Below are 18,733 nucleotides of genomic sequence, written 5' to 3' on the forward strand. Positions count from 1 at the left end.
AAATACAAGTTTAAAAACAATTAAGCAAGTCCAACAATTAAAAACATTACATTATTAAATGTTAAAAGTTTAAAACTCTTTAAAACAAAAACAAAACAGCACCCCTGTCATGTGAAAGCCTAGTGGAAAATCTGAGTGGTTTAAAGGGTGTTTTTAAAATGGTGCTTCCTGGTATTCTTTAAATTTTACTTTTAGTGATTCAACTTCCCACTGTGCCCATGAGAAAATATTGCTGCGCGTTCCTACTTTCAATATAGCTGACTTTCCATATGGGCTGACAGCAGAGCTGAAATCCTGTCTGATCTTGGAGGGTCAGCAAAACAGGGTCAGCCCTGGTTAGTATTTGGATGGGAGACCACCAAGGAATATCAGGTGCTGTAGGTTACTGGTATATTTTAGAGGAAAGAACTGGCAAAACCACCACTGGGTATTCCTTGCTAAGAAAACCCTGTGACATGCATGGGGTCACCATAAATCACCAGGTGCCTTGAAGGCAAGCACACACAGTTGTAATAATTACATGTGTTGCCCTTAAAGCAAATGTGTCCTGGAATGTAGCTAAAGCTGGTAAACACTTCCATTTTTCATTCTCCACACACCCTTTGGGGCTTCAAATTATTGTATTGTTTCACAACACATTGGCGAACTTGCTCTGTTTTGCACAGAACAGCTTCCACTCGACATCCTGTTTTTCATTATGCCTGCCAATCGAAAGCAGCCTGCTTCCAGCCTAACTCCTGCATAGCCTTGAAAGCAAGTTATATAATCTGTGCCTCTATTCTGGAGAGATAAAAAAAAGTGAGCCCACAGCCTTAACTTAATCTTGTTTGTTTGTGATGTGATAAGATGCATCCAAAGTCTGCGCATGTTTACCACATCTCAAAGGCTGAAAATGTCACACCAACCACAAACATAGCAGCTCAGGAGCCTGCCATCACCGCTTCCTGAGTATATCATAGGAGTAACACTTGTCTACCTTATAGAACTATTTGTTGTCAAGCATGTTGAACATCTAAAATGTGCTAAGCACAATGCTAATCAAATTCAAAATGGTGCAGCCAGCTATTTCAGGACATTGAGTGATATATATGGTTAAGATGCCAATTTTGATGATTGGAAGATCGGTAGGCTGGCAGTTCAAGGCCCGAGTGCTGCATGATGGGGTGAGCTCCCGTCACTAGTCCCAGCTTCTGCCAACCTATCAGTCTGAAAGACAGCCATACCACTGCTATAGCCAGCCCTGCATTTTCTACCCTGATTTGTAGTACCATACCCTCCAACATTCCACAGACCAAAACTGGGACACATATAGCCAAGTAAACATTAGAGTGTGGTCAAGATGGAAAAAATTACACATAAGGTAGGGGAAGCTGCAGAAGTTTGCTTTTGCCTGAACCTACAGAGAAAATATTCCATCCCTTCTTACTGCTGAAGTAAACTAAGAACAAAGGGAAAGAGTTGGAAGTGGAGAGAGAAACTGACATTTTAGAAGCAGGTGAAAAAATGGGATGCCAGAGGATTAATCAGAACTGTCTCTGCCAAATTGGGACAGTTGGTATGCAGTACCTCTCCACAAGGCCTTTGCCAGTACGCTACAAGTGGGGGACCTGAGGTCCTCTAGATATTTGAGACTATAACTCCCACGCTGAGGTACCCTTGCCCATGCTGGTGGGAGCTTCTGAGGTCTGAAGTTAGAGCACCTGGACACACCTGTCTGGGATCTCTCTACTGGAGACACTAGGGGTTGAACCTCGGGCCTTGTGCAGGAAAAGCATGCAATCTTGCTCTCAGCTAGGAATAATCTACATGATATGATATACAATCACAGCCCTACTCTGCGTAAACAAGGAGTTTCAATTATTTCTCTAGGGAGCTATGAACTGCTTTAATCACATCTTAAAGCCCTCAATTGCTGTGTTTGCAGGACAGCGTTTGGACTTTGATAGCAACAGTGTTCCAGTCTGATAAGGCATGGGTGTTCTTCCTTATAGTCCACACCCTGTAACCCTTCTTGAAGCAGTAATGACTTGATCAAATATGACATGTGCACACAAAAGCTAGCCACCTATAGGCTGTGAGTACCCATAAAACCCTGCTTTGTCATTCCAAAACATATACAATCAAACTTTTATTATTTGAGACCTTTAGCCTATTCCTGAAGCCATTCAATGCTGGCTCAGGGAGGGAGTGTGAACTTCCATACATTTTTACAGTACATTCAAATAAATACATCTTCCTTCAAAAATCAATCAATCAAACAAATCGAGGGGTTGATCCTAAAGGAAGAATGCAAGTACAGATTTACTAGGGAACAAGCTTCATTTAACACAGTAAGCTTGCATAGGATTACACTGGGGCAAGACAAACATTCTGCCAGCCCATACTGTCTGAGTGCTGATAGTCCTACTGGCACACCTGCTCACCAATTAACATTACTAATATATCAGTAGATGACATACTAAGATTTTATCTGCTATAAGTGGTTGAGAAAGGGAGGTACATATATATGATTTTATCCATAGATGTGAGAAACACAAATTGCTCTTGCTACAGGTGTCTGATGAAGTCAGGAGAAAGTCTACTTTTAAATATAAGAGAAAAACAGAGTTTGTCAAAAGGACATCCCAAGCCTCAAATTGGGAAGATGAGTATGGCAGGCAGGTTTGATGCCTCTATCTGATGCCTTTGGGCAGCTTCCAGCACCCTGTAGAGCTTGGGAAAGTGACAGCTTTTTAACTACAATGCCCTGAATCCTCTATCAGTTGTGGTCGCTGTGGGAACTGGGAAACTGTCCTAGCTCTGTCCATTTCCTTTCAACTCTAAAGCATTTGGGAGCTGGGTGAGGATTGGGCTGTGACACTATGTATCCCCATGGGACATTATGGACTCAGAGACCATTTACCCTCATGCAAACCACCCTCAATGGTCTGTTCATTTGCTAAACACCTTGGCCTCCAAAGCAGTTCTGAGAGTACAGAATGAATGTTCCTCTAAGGCAGCCTTCCCCTGCAGCCTGTTGTCCTCCAAGTGGGGTTGTTCTCACTAGGTGAAACCCCGCGTTCTGAATCGAATCCAAGGAGTGGCGTTCCTATTAGGATCCGATTTAAACCTAGAACGGTTCTAGAGCAACCCGCAATCGTCTCCACTACAAATCGAATTGTAGAGCGGAATAAAATTTTGATTCGAGTTTTCCTCATTTAACGCGTGTTAAAAAAACACTAGGGTCTGACCTACGTTTTTCCATTGATTCGATTTAGGAACCGGAGCATTTAAATAGGAACGACAGCCTTTGAAATTGCGTTAGATGAATGGGAGGAGCGGAGTGCGATGGGGCTGTCCTTGGGGGAGTTGCCCTTTCTGTCCCCATCCGTCTGGCTGTCGCCATTTTTGCTTCCCTCACCCCTTTGTCCGCTGTGGTCTTTCAATAAGAGATAAGGATTATTTTTATTTTTTATTTTAATGGTTTACAGGCGCTTAATCTCTTCAGCGCTTTAAGCGCCTGAAGTCCCGGCTGCTCAAGCGCCTGCATCTGCCAAAGGAGTACAAGGCTTCCCCCGGTGGATTGCAACCTCCCCTCTGTGTGGGGAGAGCCCATTTCTAACGGAGGAGAGGCAGGAAGGGAAGGCTCCTCTCAAAGAGGCATTCCCTGCCCGCTTGGGCACTGATCTCGCCCAGGCAGGGAAGGGAAGGCTCCTCGCGAGGAGGCATCTGATCTCACCCAGGCAGGGAAGGGAAAGCTCCTCGCGAGGAGGCATCTGATCTTGCCCAGGCAGGGAAGGGAAGGCTCCTCGCGAGGAGGCATCTGATCTCGCCCAGGCAGGGAAGGGAAGGCTCCTCGCGAGGAGGCATCTGATCTCGCCCAGGCAGGGAAGGGAAGGCTCCTCGCGAGGAGGCATCTGATCTCGCCCAGGCAGGGAAGGGAAGGCTCCTCGCGAGGAGGCATCTGATCTCGCCCAGGCAAGGAAGAGCTCTGATCAATGGGGTGGGGGGAATAGAGCCTTTCTCCCTCTCTTTCTCAAATGGAATCTGCCTTCTCCTCCAACCCTGGAAAGAGAATCTTTGGGAAGAGTGCTCCCTCCCTGCTTTTCCAGCAGCCTCCTTCATTGATCCCTGTGCTCTCTGAAGGGACTCTCCCTGGCTGTCTTGGGAGACAGGATGCTGCCCTCCAAAACCTATCCCATAGTTCCTCTGGAAAGAGCTTCGCTTTTTGCCAGAAGCCTCTCCCATTGATCTCTGTGCTCTCTGAAGGGATTCTCCCTGGCTGTCAATGAAATGGAAACGATGCCAAAAGATAAATCGCTTCCAAATATTCCGGATTAACGTTACGTCATTCTGACGTACTATTGATTGACAGCTCCAAATAAGGTATGGAGGAGAAGAATCGCTTTATTTAAACACCGATTTCATGCCAAGTAGGAACACTTGCAGGTAAAAACTTCGATTTAAATAACCAGATGGGAACGATGAACAAAGCGATTCAGATAGCAGGATAAGAACAGTGTTATTTTGAATCGATTTTATTAAAAACGTTGTATTTTAAATCGTTTCAAATCTTAAGTGGGAACAACCCCCAAGTGTGTTGGATCAGAGCAGGGCCACTGAGGGGGACAGGAGTTGTAGTCCAACACATCTGGCTGGGGAGATTACTCTAAACCAATTCCCAAAGCAATAAAGCCATTGTTGGAAGGACTCAGTGAGCCTCAATTCTACTGTTAGTTCTATCTTGGTAGATATCTACAGGCTGCTTTTAAAATGCAATTACATTGGAATATACCACCATTGACAATACTTATCACATAACGTCACCTCCAATCCATAGTTGCTATCTTCCAACCTTGGTTAGAAGTGTCCCTTTTCATTGACAGGGGAAACTCATCAATAAACTCTCAATCTTACTTAATATTCATTAACCCATACTGTAGGTGTGAAACATCACTGCCGCAGCAGTTTCAATATCAGCAAGCACAAGGTGTGTTTATCTCCTTTCCCCTGCGCCCCCCCCCCCCCCCCGATATTCCCAAGGTGGCTTATTTCCTTTATTTTATTTTCTGTTTATTTTCTTTAACTTATTATATTAGCATAACTCTGAAATTGTATTGAAAACTAAAAATTATTTTAAAAAAAACAAGGTAGGCAAGGAGGCAGGATTAAGGAACACGTGGAAGAGAGCGCAATGACAGAAACAGCCCCAGTCATGCTATTGGGAGATGTGCAGTAATGACTGCTTTGAAACTGGTATGTTTCCATTTTGATCAACTAAAGTGATTGCGGTGACAAAAGGGCTTGCGGTAATGTCCTTGAACAGCTCAAATTAATCAGTGGAAACATGGTAAACAAGGATCTCTTTTAGTGGAAACTGACCACTGGGTTTAGCTCAGATTTTTCTCAGCATTTCATCAGAGAAAAGAGAGGAACAATGGAGTAAATAGAGTGCTGCCCCTCACTCCCTACACCTTTCCTTGACCCTACTTGCCAATGTAAGAATGCCATGAGAGTACCAAAATTTTAGACCATTAGACTGTTCTTGTATCCCCTTGTATTTTTGTTATGTGCCTTCAAGTCGTTTCTAACTTATAGAGACCTTCAGGTGAACCTATCATGGGGTTCTCTTGGCAAGACTTGTTCAGAGGAGGTTTGCCAGTGCCATCCCTTGAGTCTGAGAGCATGTGACTTGTCCAAGGACATCCTGTGGGTTTCATGTCTGAGTGAGAATCAAACCCTGATCTTCAGAGTCGTAGTCCAATGCTGAAAACACTACACCACACTGACTTTTTTATTCAGCATCCCAAAGGAAGTTAAAGTAACATATGAGGAATGGAGTGTGCTAGCCCAACCTTCCTCTGCAACAGCTTTGAAGAGTGATGGTTCAGAAGAAGAGAGCGTCTTCTGCCGTTGTTAACTGCCTTCATGTCAATCTTGACCCCTGGTGACCCTATGGATGAGACATCTCCAGGCCCCCCTATCTTCTTCTGCTCTGCCCAGCTCCTGCAAACTCATATTCATGGACTCTTTAATTAAGTCCATCCATCTAGCATGTGGCCTTCCTCTCTTTCTACTTCCTTCCGCCTTTCCTAACATTATTTGTCTTCCAACAATTCATTCCTTCTCATGACGTGTCCAAAGTATGACAGTCTAGTCATGTCATCTTGGCTTCTAAGGATATTTCTGGCTTGATCTAAGACCCATTTGTACTTTTAGCTGTCCATGGAATCCTCAGCACTCTTCTCCAGCATCACATCTCAAATGAGTTGATTTTCCTCCTGTCTTCCTTCTTCACTGTCCAGCTGTCATCCATACATGGTAATAGGGAATACAATGGCCTGTACGATTCTGACTTTTGTGCTGAGTTGTATGTTTTTGCATTTTAGGATCTTTTCTAGTTCTTTCATAGCAGCCCTCCCCATTTCTTAATCTTTTTCTGATTCCCTGGCTGCAGTCCCTGTTCCAATTAATGTTTGATCCCAGATATGAGAACGCTTTTACTATTTCTATTTCCTCATTGTCTTGTTTGAATGTGTGTAAGTTCTCTGTGGTCGTTATTTTTGTGTTCTTGAAAATCTGAGTTCTGGTTAGCACTGTGGCCTGAAGAAGCTCTCATTTTCAGAGTGGTGCAGGAGCTCACTACATGGTTGTAAAATCACAGTCTGATAGCATTTTTGGAACACAGTTTGTGAAAAACTATTGTTAGAACTACGTGTTATGCTCAAGCACCACTGAATAGTACTGAAAAAGACTGTCGAAATGGCTTCACATTTTGCTGGGAGTGGTTGTCCAAATGTCTTTTGAAATTTTGCCAGCATAAACATCTTCATACCATTTTATGAGTAGATAAAGCTGTTTTTCATGTGTGTTTACAGTCAGTTATAAGTAGATGGAATTCTGTTTAGACCTCCATCTCTGTGATGTTTAACCATTGTTTATTTGTCTTGCTAGCATTCATAGAATGTACTGAGGTAGATTTGAGTCACTAGTAATGTTAGTCATTCTGTATCATTTCTGCAGTTTATGGCATAAGTAGCTGGCAATCTATTATAGCCCTGCAATTTTGTGATTGTTTACTATTTGTGTATACATTTTAATATTGCTGATGTTATCACAGCGGGTGATTATTTTTCATACATTCTTAATATATTACATACTGTTTCGGTTATTTGGTTTATTTTCTTGCTGGGTATGAGTTCTTATGATTGAGATCCTTCCCTTTTGTATTTGTTTCATGGCATATAAAATGCAAGTGACACACAGAATAAGTAGCAGGTGTAGGTTTCAATGATTCCGAACAGCCCAGTATTGCTAAATCAGCATTCTTCCACTACAATGTTTTGTAATGTGTGCTGTCATTATCTCTATCCCTTTTATGAGGAGCAACATCTAAAGAAGTAGACGAATCAGTCTGCTGAATTTAAAACAACAACAGTGACAAAGACTCTCACACCCTGGGCGGTAATAAATTTACAAATTTCCTATACTTGGAGCTTTCACTGAATCGACTACATTCTGCACCATCAAACTATCTAGTTTGATTGTGTCCTAGTCACAATGTTTTGTCAGCTGTCTTTGCCCCAGTTCTAAGAAGCGAGACATTTTGGTTGTTCCAGCAGTTGCCCAGGGTCCTGTTTCCTTAGAAAGAAGTCAGTAGAAACTGGTGGTGATTCTGTGATACAAGGCTGATTTCTACACATAGGCAGACTGAGTATAAGTCAAAAGGTTCACAGCATTGGCACTCCAATAGATTCTTGTTCCTCATCGGCTTTTCAGAAAAGCCATGGTGTCATAAGATTTCCTGCAAAAAAGCAAAGTCAACTCTCTTCTTACTGTCTCAATAACAACACATACTCACTTCCTGCTATATACACAGGCCTTCTCTTATTAAAAGTGGAAATAAAGAAGGATGGATAGCCGACAGACCCCAGCCAGTCAGCCATCTTTGCTGCTTTCTTCAGACATTCTGCCCCTGAAATATCAGAGTGTTACAAGTCATCCACTATCTTTTCTGAGGTCTTCAGGCAAGGATAGGAACAATTTGGCCTCCTATAAGTGGTTGGACTAGAAATCTCAGCATTTCTTGCCACTGACTATGCTTAGGGCTGCTAGGACTTGCAGTCTGATAATAACTGGAGGGCTGCATGATTGCCATCTCTTTGTTAAGAAGCATTGCCTCAAGGTGTTAACACTACAGAATTCTTGCCAGTCAAGAATTACAGAGTTGGAAATGATCCTAGATCTCTTTACAGTTCGTTTTAAAACAATACAGCACCCATTAGGCTGTTCCTTAAAAACTTTGTTTTAAATGCCTGTCGGAATAAAAGAAAAGGTTTTGCCTGCTGATGGAAATACAGCAATAGAGGGCATTCTAGCCTCCTTAGGCAGGGGACTTTATCACACAGGAGGAATTTCTCTTAATTTCAAATGAAAAGAAAGTGGGGCCAGAATGCATTCACGTGAATTTGCTAGTTAGTGAATTTAAGTGAATTTGAACTGCATTGTTTGAAATTGCATGTGGTAGTCTATCATGCAATAATGTGAAACCCCATGATTGCGTTCAGATTGCCATTGGATTATACTTCCAATTTCCCTTGTCTGATAAACTCCAGGGACTTCTAGAATCCAGGGACAGTCACTGAGAAGGCCCTCTCTCGTGTCCCCACCAACTGTGCTTGTGATGGAGGTGCGACTGAGGGACAGGCCTTTCCTGATGATCCAAGGGTCCAGGCCTGCTTATTCAGGGGGATATGGTCCGCCAAAAGCCTGTACCTGAGCCATACAGGGCTCTCTAGGTCATAACCAGCACTTTGAATTGTGCCAGGAAACACATTGGCAGCCAGTGGAGCTGCTTCAACAGGGGCAGTAATATGGTCTCTGCAACCTGCTCCAATTAACAGTGTGGCTGCAGCTCTTTGGATCTGATACTGTGCCTGAAATTGTATTCCTTTTCCAGGGCTACTGGCAGCACTGGAGTGAAACTCTGGATCATGATGGAGCAAGTGGAAAGGCCATTTGCAAAAGATGAGATGGGCATCCTTTTCTTCAGCCTTGAGCTCTGAATTTTTTTTTTGAAAGACTACACCTGCCAGAATCCCCCCCCCCCCCAACAGCAGGGCCACAGAGTTGGTTAAAGGGCAAGCTTTCCCAAAATGTGTTGTTGTTGTTGTTGTTGTTGTGTGCCTTCAAGTTGTTTCCAACTTAAGGTGATGACCCTATCATGTGTTTTTTTTCTTGGCAAGATCAGTTCAGAGCAGGTTTAGCCATGGCCCTCCCCTAAGGCTGAGAGAGTGTGACTTGCCCAAGGTCTCCCAGTGGGTTCCCCCTTGATCCAGATCACCCACTTCCTAGGACCTGCTTTCTAAAGTCCAAAAGCGCGGGACATGCTCCTCTCTCCTTTGGCTCCAAGAGAGAGCCAGGGATGAGTGCTCTTTTCAGGGTGACCAGGTGGCCTCCCTTTCCCCCCAAGAGCTGCCCTCCATCCCAACCTTCTGTCCAAGATGAATTCCTGTCTGAGCATAAGAAGCATGAAGGGCGGAGGTCTTGAAGCAGGGGCTGGGTGGCCCTGTTTGGGGTGTTCTGAGTGGGGCGGGGGCTCTAGGAGCTCTAGGAGTGTTTTGAGCTTCTCTTGTGCCTTCTCCTCCTTTGGAGGGAGATCCCTTTGGGGGAGCCCTGGAGTGGCAAGCAGCAGGGCATGGCCTCCCCCTCCAGCCGCAGGGCCCTCTTGAGTCCCGGGCTCTCTAGGGCTCTCCTCTCCTCTCCTCCCTCCAGGCTTCTTTCCCCAGAGAGCCCTGAGTTGTTCCCACGCTCCCTCCTCCTCCTCCTCCTGGAAAGCCCAGGGCCGGCTCCATCCGCTTCTGCCTGCCTCTCTCTGGCTGCCTCCTCCTCCTCCTCCTTGTTGTGCTGCTGCTGACTCAGCCAGAGGGGAAACTCAAAGGGCGACCCACCATCCCCATCCCTGGGATCCTCCGAGGATGCGGACCCGCCTGCTGGAAGCGGAGGAGGAGGAGGCAGGCTGGGAGGCAGCAGGCGCTGCTGGGGCTCCTTCCCTAGTCCTGACTCCTGCCTGAGCAGCCCTGGCTCTGAAAGGGGAAGGAGGGAGGGGCAAGCCAGGAGAAACCAAGGCAGCCCCTAAGTTGCCCTCTGCTTTTGCCTCCTCCTCCTCCTCCTCTGCAAGGAGCCAGAAGGCATCATGACAGCCATCGCAGTCCAGGTAATCCGGGGCCAAAGCAGGGTCAGGGCAAGAGGGATCCTGCCCCCTCCTCCTCCTCCTCCTTGCCTTGGGATGGAGAGAGAGAGAGTGGCCGCCTGGGCCCTGGGCCAGTCAGGGGCTTTGCTCCCCTGCTGCCGCCCGGCTCCTTTGTTCTCTGGCTGCGAAGAAGGCAGCCTTGCTGGCCCCCTCTGGGCCAGCAGCACCTTCGCCTGGGACACCTGTTGCTCTCGGGGGCTGGGGCTTCAAGCGGGAGCCCTGTCCCCCTGGAAAGTGTCAGGCCTCTCTGGGGCACTCTCTCTCCCTCTTTCTTTCCTTTTGTTTCTCTTTCTTTCTTTCTCTCTCTCTCTCTCCTTCCCTCCTTCCTTCCTTCCCTCTTTCATTAAGGAAACTTTCTGTACAATATATGCATATATAATCTTATTCTAGGAACTCAAAATGATGAAAAAGAGAAGAAGACCCTATGTCATACAAATGGGCATGCTTTTTAAAAAATTCTCTTCCCCCTAAAAAGGAGTTTGCGTGTCTTTCTTTCTTTCTCTCTCTCTCTCTCTCTCTCTCTCTCTCTCTCTTTCATTCATTAAGGAAATGATGAAAAAGAGAAGACCCTACATCCAGCAAATAGGCATCTTGCTTTTTTGGTGTCCCTCCCCCCTGAAAAAAGGGAATTTAACTTCCCCAAATCCAGCTAATGTTGCCACTGTGGTATGGTTTTGGGAAAGTGGGTTTACACGAACGAAGTGGGATTTGAACCCTGGTTTTCAGAGTCATAGTCCAAAACTCAAACCACTATGCCAAGCTGCCCTAAAATACTAAAATAATATTCTAATTTACTGAAAAAACAGGTAGGATTTGTATCTCACATTTCTGCCAAATGGGAGTCAAAATTCCTTACAATATAAATGAGGATAAAACAGCTGAAACAGGATGGAGTTTTGGATAGAGTTTGTTGACTAAAAAAGACTCAAATGTTTTTTCCTAAATTGTTCCATTTCCTCTCCTCCCTCTTGGAATACAATGACTTGTTTACAAAGATCAGCAACTCTATCCCTTCACTGGCATGTTACTGCTGATGTTTCAGCAAAAACTGGTTCCCGCTTGGCAGTTCCTGGAAGGCTTTGTACAAGGGCTATTTGAAAATAAGACACGCTGCAGGGGCTGCAATTAAGAAAAGCCAAAAAATGACTGAACAAGGGCGACATGCACATTGTGGATGCTTTTACGTTGTGAAATTGGCTTCTGGGGAATGGAAACACCTTGGTATTATTTGAGTGAGCCAGCGTGATGTAGTGGTTTAAGCCCTGGACTATAATTCTGGAAAGCATGGTTCAAATCCCTGCTCAGCCATGGAAACCCACAGGGTGACCTTGGGGAAGTAACACTCTCTCGCCCTCAGAGAATAATAATGGCAAATCCTCTCTGAAGAAACTTGCCATGAAAACCCTGTTACAGGTTCATCTTAGGATCACCATAACAACTTGACAGCACACAACATTCAACATTATGTATCTATCTATACGTGTAGCTATAGATACATACATACACACACTGGAAATAATCATTAGCATTTATAAAGCACTTTAGGGTCTCCAAAGTACTTCACATACCCTTTCAGTGGGGCTGGGGGGTGGGGGGAATCGATATCAGGATTTGTTAGTAAATCCTTAAGTAGTTTTGTAAAAGGGCAGCAAGGATTTCTGCCTCCAAGTAACTGAAAATTTGTTGTAAAATTGCTTTTTTAAAACCGATTGCATACTTTTGGAGGGGCCATTAGGTCAGAAACCCTATAGTATGTGCAGGTTCTTTAGGAATGGGAATGCTGTAGGTAAATGGCTCTATCCCCTCAGTCATTATGTTGCTTTTGTCTCAGGAATCTAGCAAAAAGCAAAGCAAATCCCACAAGGCTGGAATCTGCTCTCTCCTGTTTTAAACAACCTCTATAAGGTAGCCCAGTATTTGTTATATCTACAGTGGATTCCTTTTCATCTCTCAGGCTCAGTATGTCTGTCAACATTTCCTTTTATGACATTTGTGTAAAAACATGGCCCTACCTTTCTGCCCTCACAGGAAAAAAAACTAATCTATCTTCTGGTTTGTTTTTGGTTGTTGTTGTTTTGCCTTGACTACTGCCATCTTCGTTTCTCTGATCTTTCTGTAACCTTGTTCAGGCATTCAGATTAAGGCTAAACTGAATGCATGAGGAAAAGAACATGATAGCCAGTCCTTCTTTCACTATCACTTTCTATGTGAGAACAGAATTCAGAGACTTCGTCATCTTTGGAATATCAGTATGCAAAGGGGCCTTGTATCATCTTCGAGACTAACTGTGAGAAAGAAGTTGTAACATAAGCTTTCATGGACTTAGTCTACTTCCTCAGCTGATGCACGGAGTGATTCATACATCTGAGGAAGTAGACCAAGTCTGCGAAAGCTTATGCTACAACATCTTTCGCACAGTTAGTCCCAAAGGTGTAACGAGGCCCCTTTGCATATGAGGATAATGAGAGTCAGAATAGGAGAGTCCCTGCTATATGTGTAGAAGCTCTTCCTGTAATCCAGAACCGGATCCCTGTATGGATCCAGATCACTGAAGACGGAAGTGGGTGAGGTTTGTACACCAACCTTTTCACGTGTTCAGTTAGCTGTTCTGTGAACTTCTGGTCTCACCTTCACATACTCATGTATACCCAGCACTCTGCACCCAAATTCTCCATGTTATGATACCCCAATAACAACAACTATTATGATTAGACAGAGAGTAAAATAAATTGCAATGGTGGAGAAATAGTAAATGGATGCCATTTTGTACATTTTCGGTATAACTATCACTGACAATTAACCACCCTGTGGATAATCATCAGATGGCTATGTTGTTGTTGTTGTTGTTGTTAAATGCTTCTTGCTTTAAAATATAGAAGCCAAGATTTAACTTTCTCTTTTTTATTTCTTTTGGGAATTTCTCTTTAAGGCCCAGTGGCTACATATTCACAGAAGGCCCAAGAGGTTGTTTTTTGAGACATTTATTCGGAGCCTCATCATCCTCTGCGTTGCGATATCTGTTGTCCTGTCTTCAATTGCAGTGTGTGATGGACACTGGCTTTTTGCCAAAGGAAAGCTCTTTGGATTGTGGCACTTCTGTACCATCAACAACAACAGTGCCCTCAGATGTGCCACTAACCTCACTTTGGCCAATGTCAGAGGAATGAACATAGGAATGACTCTTGCAAGAAGTATGGTCTCTTTTGCTGTTGTAGTAGCCATCTTTGGCCTGGAACTTCTCATGGTCTCACAAGTCTGTGAAGACATCAACTCAAGAAGAAAATGGTCAATGGGATCAGTCCTCATTCTTGCCTCCTTTTTGCTCTCATCAGCTGGGGTGCTGAGCTTCTTAATCCTTTTGAGGGACTACATCTCCTTCACAGGTTTTACACTCACCTACTGGTGTGAGTTCATTGCTGCCTTCCTTTTCTTCCTTAATGGGATCAGTGGACTTCACCTTAATCACCTAACATTTCCATGGAACAGACTGAGAAAAATTAACAATGATGGACAACAGCTCTGCTAAATAAACTGAGAGCATATTGTAGCTCATCAGCATTTGAAAAGAACACCATGTTTTCTTAGTATACAATAAGAGAAAAGGATTTACAAGGGCATGCTACTTTTAGGACCAGTCAATAGTAGAGGATGCACTAGAAGCTGGATATAATAGTCTCTTAGAATTTTTAAAAATGCAGTTCTTCATTGTGAAGGAATACCAGTCAAATGGCTTACTTAAAACTCAGTTCATATATTTACAGCTCCCACTCCAGGGACTGAAGTCTCACAAAAACCAAGGAAGCAAGCTAGCAAATGTAAATATAAAAAATCCCAGTACGTTCAAGTGGATTTACGGTAGTTATAATTAGTTTTACCTGAACAACTGGTCTAGGCCATTGTCCAAGTGGGATGAGAAATGCACTGTGTAAATTTATTTTGTTCTTTTCCTAAATCTCTATAACCTAAATGTTGACCTACCAAGTCTGCACTGATTCAGTGGGTCTACTCTAATTGGGTCTTGCAACTGGATTAGGCCCAGGATTTTATTCTCTTATCAGTTAGAGTCAGAGCAAACATTCCCAGAATGTTGGGCAATGGCAATAAGAGCTTAAATTCCAAATAAATCATTTCAATTTAACTATTACACACATCAAACCATTGGTAGGACTTTACTTCTTATTTTTCCTTAATGAAAGTATTTGAGATATTTATATACAACAGAAGCATTTATATCAAACTAGTTGTGCACTATGGAATGTCTCTCTTTCAAACTGTGCCTATAAGTATGTTTTATATCAGAGGTGGGAATCAGGTGTCACAGATTTTGCTAAGCTGTAACTGATCTCACTGTCTAGGGTTGCTGGGAATTGCAGTCCAACAACATTTGGAGAGCCAAATGATTGCCATATATTTTACATGGTGACTTTAGTTGCTACTGACAAGAAACTTGTTTCATATATACTAATTACTTCCTGTGTCTCTGTTATCATCCACTGCTTTAACCCTCTTTATGTCAAAAATGACAAACCATTGGCCTTCCACATCTTTTACAGTTCCCCTAGATTTTACCAATGGTAAAGGACTGTAGGAATTGTAGATGCAAACATTTGGAGGACCAAGGTTTTATGACTCTATTTAAGTCTTCTTTCACTGATACTTCTTCCTAGCCCTTTTCAGTCTCAGCTCAGCTCCTCCTTCAGCTTTACCTGAAAGCTTTTGAGTTTTACTAGTAAAAGTAGACTGTGATGATAATGATGAGTGAAGTAAAAGGGAAAACAACTGAAAATGCACATAGATTGAGCTGGCATGGGCCATGATATAGTTACTTGACTGTTTTTTCACTGCAACAGATGCACTGGGACTATGGCTTTACTCTTAACAAGCATTTGCACTATGAAGTAACACCAACAGTACAGTTGGCCATATTCACAGATTCAACCATCCACAGCTTGAATATTAATTCCAAAAATCCAATCCTTGATTTTGCCATTTTATATAAGGGACACCATTTTATACTATGCCATTGTATTTAATGGGACTTGATTATCCACTGGTTTTGGTATCCATGGGGGATCTTGGAACCAAACCACACCAAGGACCCTCTTTATTTGCTTATGTAATCACTATTTGTGTATATGAAACCTTAAAAGGAACTTTCTTGGTGCCTCCACTTTTGTCTTCCTAACATTCAAACATCTTTGTTGATTGAGAGCAGCTCTTAAAATAAAAACATTTTATATACAGAAAGACGGATTTCATTAATCCCCTACATGTTAGCACCTCTTTGTCCTACAGGACTTCATGTTATGCCTCCTCATTTACAAAACCAAAACCATAAACCAAATCAGTTCTATCCTAGAGCAAACATTTATCAGAAAGAGATTGTGACTGCAGTGATGACAATGAGTTTCAAAAACTTGATCCCATATCCTGATGATGTGGCAAGATAAGAGATTCACACCACTGATTATGTAGAAGCTGAAGAGATGAACTGGAAAGCCCAACAGCCACAAAGTCCCTTAACTGCTGAGGTGCAAACTATCTACCCAAAATGAATTTTGAAAGTAGTCTTCCAATATAATGATGGAGGAAGGAAGATGAAACTTCAAAGTGGCACTGCTTTATTTATGCAGTCCTGATGGGACAGGATGTAGATCAGGGATTAACATGCTCAAATTTTTATTTCCATTTTATCAAAAACGGAGGAAGTTAAGTTCCTGTTCTCAGTCTCAGAAGGAATCCTTAAGAGCTGAAACTATTCACTGTTCTTTAAAAATAAACACTAGGGCTGGAGTCATGCTGGGCAGTTACAAATGCATAACCTAAAATCACATAATCATGTGTGTTTCATATTCTTGATTTCTGTATAGCCCCAGTTTAGGGCATACATAGGGACCCTGAAAGTCCCCAATTCCCACTTACCAGACAGCAGTGGCTGATCAACAGGGATGTGTTCCCCTGTCAATTGGGAAGCAGCTGGCTGACCATCCCACCACCCCACAAGAGTGATCTCAGGCACAAGGAGGAATTGTGACAGGGACACCACTTCTGCCAGTCTCAACAAAGATCGCTCACGGGAAGGAAGGGGACCATCAACCAGCTGCTTCCTGATTGACAGGGGAATAGACCCCCATTGATCACAATGGCTGTAAGTGGGGATTGGGGGGGGGGGTGGAGTTACTGCATAGCCTTAGAACTATGGTGCTTAGTGCATCCATAACTCCCCAACAGGATTCTGGCCCAGAAATCCTTGGAGAAAGCTTATGTGGTTTTGAGGACTGGTCTGGTTTATGTGCCTGCTGTTAGGATTACTTCTTAAATTCATCCAGAGACATAGGTAAGAAATATATTCATCTCTGGAATTTTGTACGAAATCCAAACTATTTCTTGGCAAAGAATTAACCTTGTAATAGAGGAGGAAGAGTGCCATATTGGCTGCCTTGAGATCCTTGAAGGACTCATTCAGGGAAATCCACTCATTGTAAGAAGGACAGGTTCTAAATGTTACAAAGGAATAAATATGAACACCCTAAAGCAGTGGTTCCCAAACTTTGATCTTCTGGATGTTTTGGATTTCAGCTCCCGAAATGTATGACTACAGACCAAGCTGGCTGGTGCTTCTGGGAGTTGAACCCCAAAATACCTGGAGGACCAAAGTTTGGGAACAAGTGCCCTAAATTACAGCTATTTCTGATAAGGAGCCACTTGTGAATATTCTAGAGCAGGGGTGGGCAAAGTATAACCTGAGGGCTCAGTGTGGCCCACCATGGTCTCCAGTGCACCTTCTTCACCCCCCTACACAACATTTCAACATAAAAATGACTAATCATGCTGCCCCCAGCATATGGTAATTTAAAGGCCACTTTGCCCCAACAGACCTGCCTTAGGTAATAAATACTTTTTGTTAAAGAAGTGACTGCAAGAGGCCTCCAGATGTGCCAACTGTAACTCCCATCATCTCAGCTCCTAGGTCAGTGACCATCCCAAATAAATATGCAGTTCTTTCTAATTAGGTTTTTGAGATCCTGGTGATGTCCTTCAAACAAACACATCTGGGGATTTTTCATTTTCCTAGCATGAACTAATCCTGTTTCAGCACCAATTCAAAAGGTTGGACACTTCTCTCCCATGAGCTAATTGCTCATCTAAAAGCTGGACACTATAGCAAAGCATCCCCATATGTATACAGTAGATGTGGGTTGGTTATCATGCTGTTTCCATTAAATGGAAGCTTTCAGATTTATCCCGTGGAGGTTAAAATGCATTAGAGATGCATTCTGAGCTGACAGGTTGAAATAGCCCTAAATGGCAGTTGTAGCCGACTCTTCTATGAATGTATGATTCAGTTCCCATTAAAGGCCATTTCATCAGAAAATTTTTGACAGAGTAAGAGCACAGGCCTTGAACTGCATATGGTCATTGTCTATAATAAACACTGTTTTTATTATGTGAGTTTTAACATGTAGCAATTTCTAAACTGTAACTATTTTCTAAAAACTGTAAACAAAAGTGGGGCATGAACTAGGACTTAAATGTCAAATGTTGAATAAATTACTTTTTGAATTGATCATTCCTAGTCATCAGGAACAATTTGGGGATAGATACCTAGCCATTAAATGGGAACATGACTATAATGGAAACACTGAATTTACATTTGTCCAAAATGGTACAGAAAAGGAGCAGAAAAAAAGGATCTCAGAGGAACTGGACTTCTACGCTATAGAACAATTTGTGCATAACTGGAAACATGGCACTGAGGTTCCTATTGGATGTAATTACAAAATTTGAGTGAAAGATAGAGTTTGAACATGTAGAACAGGGATTTGTTAGTATTTGGATCATAACAGAACAAAATCTATCCAGTGAAAAACAGAATAGATAGAAGTCTGCAGAGCTGTATGGTGACTGGAACCTTCATACAAAAACTTCTCCCTCAGTTACTCAGCATTTAATAAATATTATTAAGGTATTTCCCAGCATGTCTCCAAAGTTAAGATGACCAGATACTTGAGTTTTTAAAAGACATTATTGTGACATACACTGGCAAACACCATCATATTCCATGGCAGCCAATGCATGGCAATACAGGGCCTTTCGTGTTCCAAGAGCAGGGTGATCCTCCAGTCAGTGCTGAACAAAATAAACCTGATTTCACTAGCCACAATCCAGATATATTCATGCCAGTTAACCATGAGCACAGGAATAAGGTGGTGTACATTTCCTTCCCATTCCATGGGGTGAATAGCCACAGGGAGTTACTATTTCCATTTCATTGTGCTTGCATTTGTTACACTAAACTGAAATCTTCTGAATTTTGGTGTGTGTGTTTTCCCTATGGCCCCAAACGAATACTGTATTCTGGGCAGCCATGATCCCAAAGCATGGGAGCATGTCCACACTACCCTATATGCACATCAAACAGAATAGTTGCAAATGAGAAACTTGAACATCTCTGTAGTCAGGAAGACAGGCAATTGAGGCAGGATGTTTTGCCAGACAAGC

At 43.0% G+C, this 18,733-nt stretch overlaps 1 protein-coding gene across 1 annotated transcript; it reads left to right on the top strand.

The window, feature by feature from the left end:
• Window positions 1-10,118: 10,118 nt before the first annotated feature.
• TMEM37 (transmembrane protein 37) lies at window positions 10,119-17,799 on the top strand. The gene is made up of 2 exons (XM_089520184.1): window positions 10,119-10,195; window positions 13,161-17,799. The coding sequence occupies exons 1-2, from the start codon at window positions 10,175-10,177 to the stop codon at window positions 13,755-13,757; spliced, it is 618 nt and encodes a 205-aa protein (XP_089376310.1). The 5' UTR covers window positions 10,119-10,174; the 3' UTR covers window positions 13,758-17,799.
• Window positions 17,800-18,733: the final 934 nt, after the last annotated feature.

This window comes from Sceloporus occidentalis, unplaced genomic scaffold (assembly GCF_023333645.1).
Source record: "Sceloporus occidentalis isolate IW3139 unplaced genomic scaffold, rSceOcc1.0.p SCAF_4, whole genome shotgun sequence".
NCBI classification, from domain to species: Eukaryota; Metazoa; Chordata; class Lepidosauria; order Squamata; family Phrynosomatidae; genus Sceloporus; species Sceloporus occidentalis.

What these genes read in the sequence shown, in the direction of transcription:
- TMEM37 (XM_089520184.1), top strand. Translation starts at nt 10,175, where the DNA reads ATGACAGCCATCGCAGTCCAG. An exon ending in TGACAGCCATCGCAGTCCAG is followed by an intron (nt 10,196 to 13,160) that starts GTAATCCGGGGC and finishes TTTCTCTTTAAG; the next exon opens with GCCCAGTGGCTACATATTCA.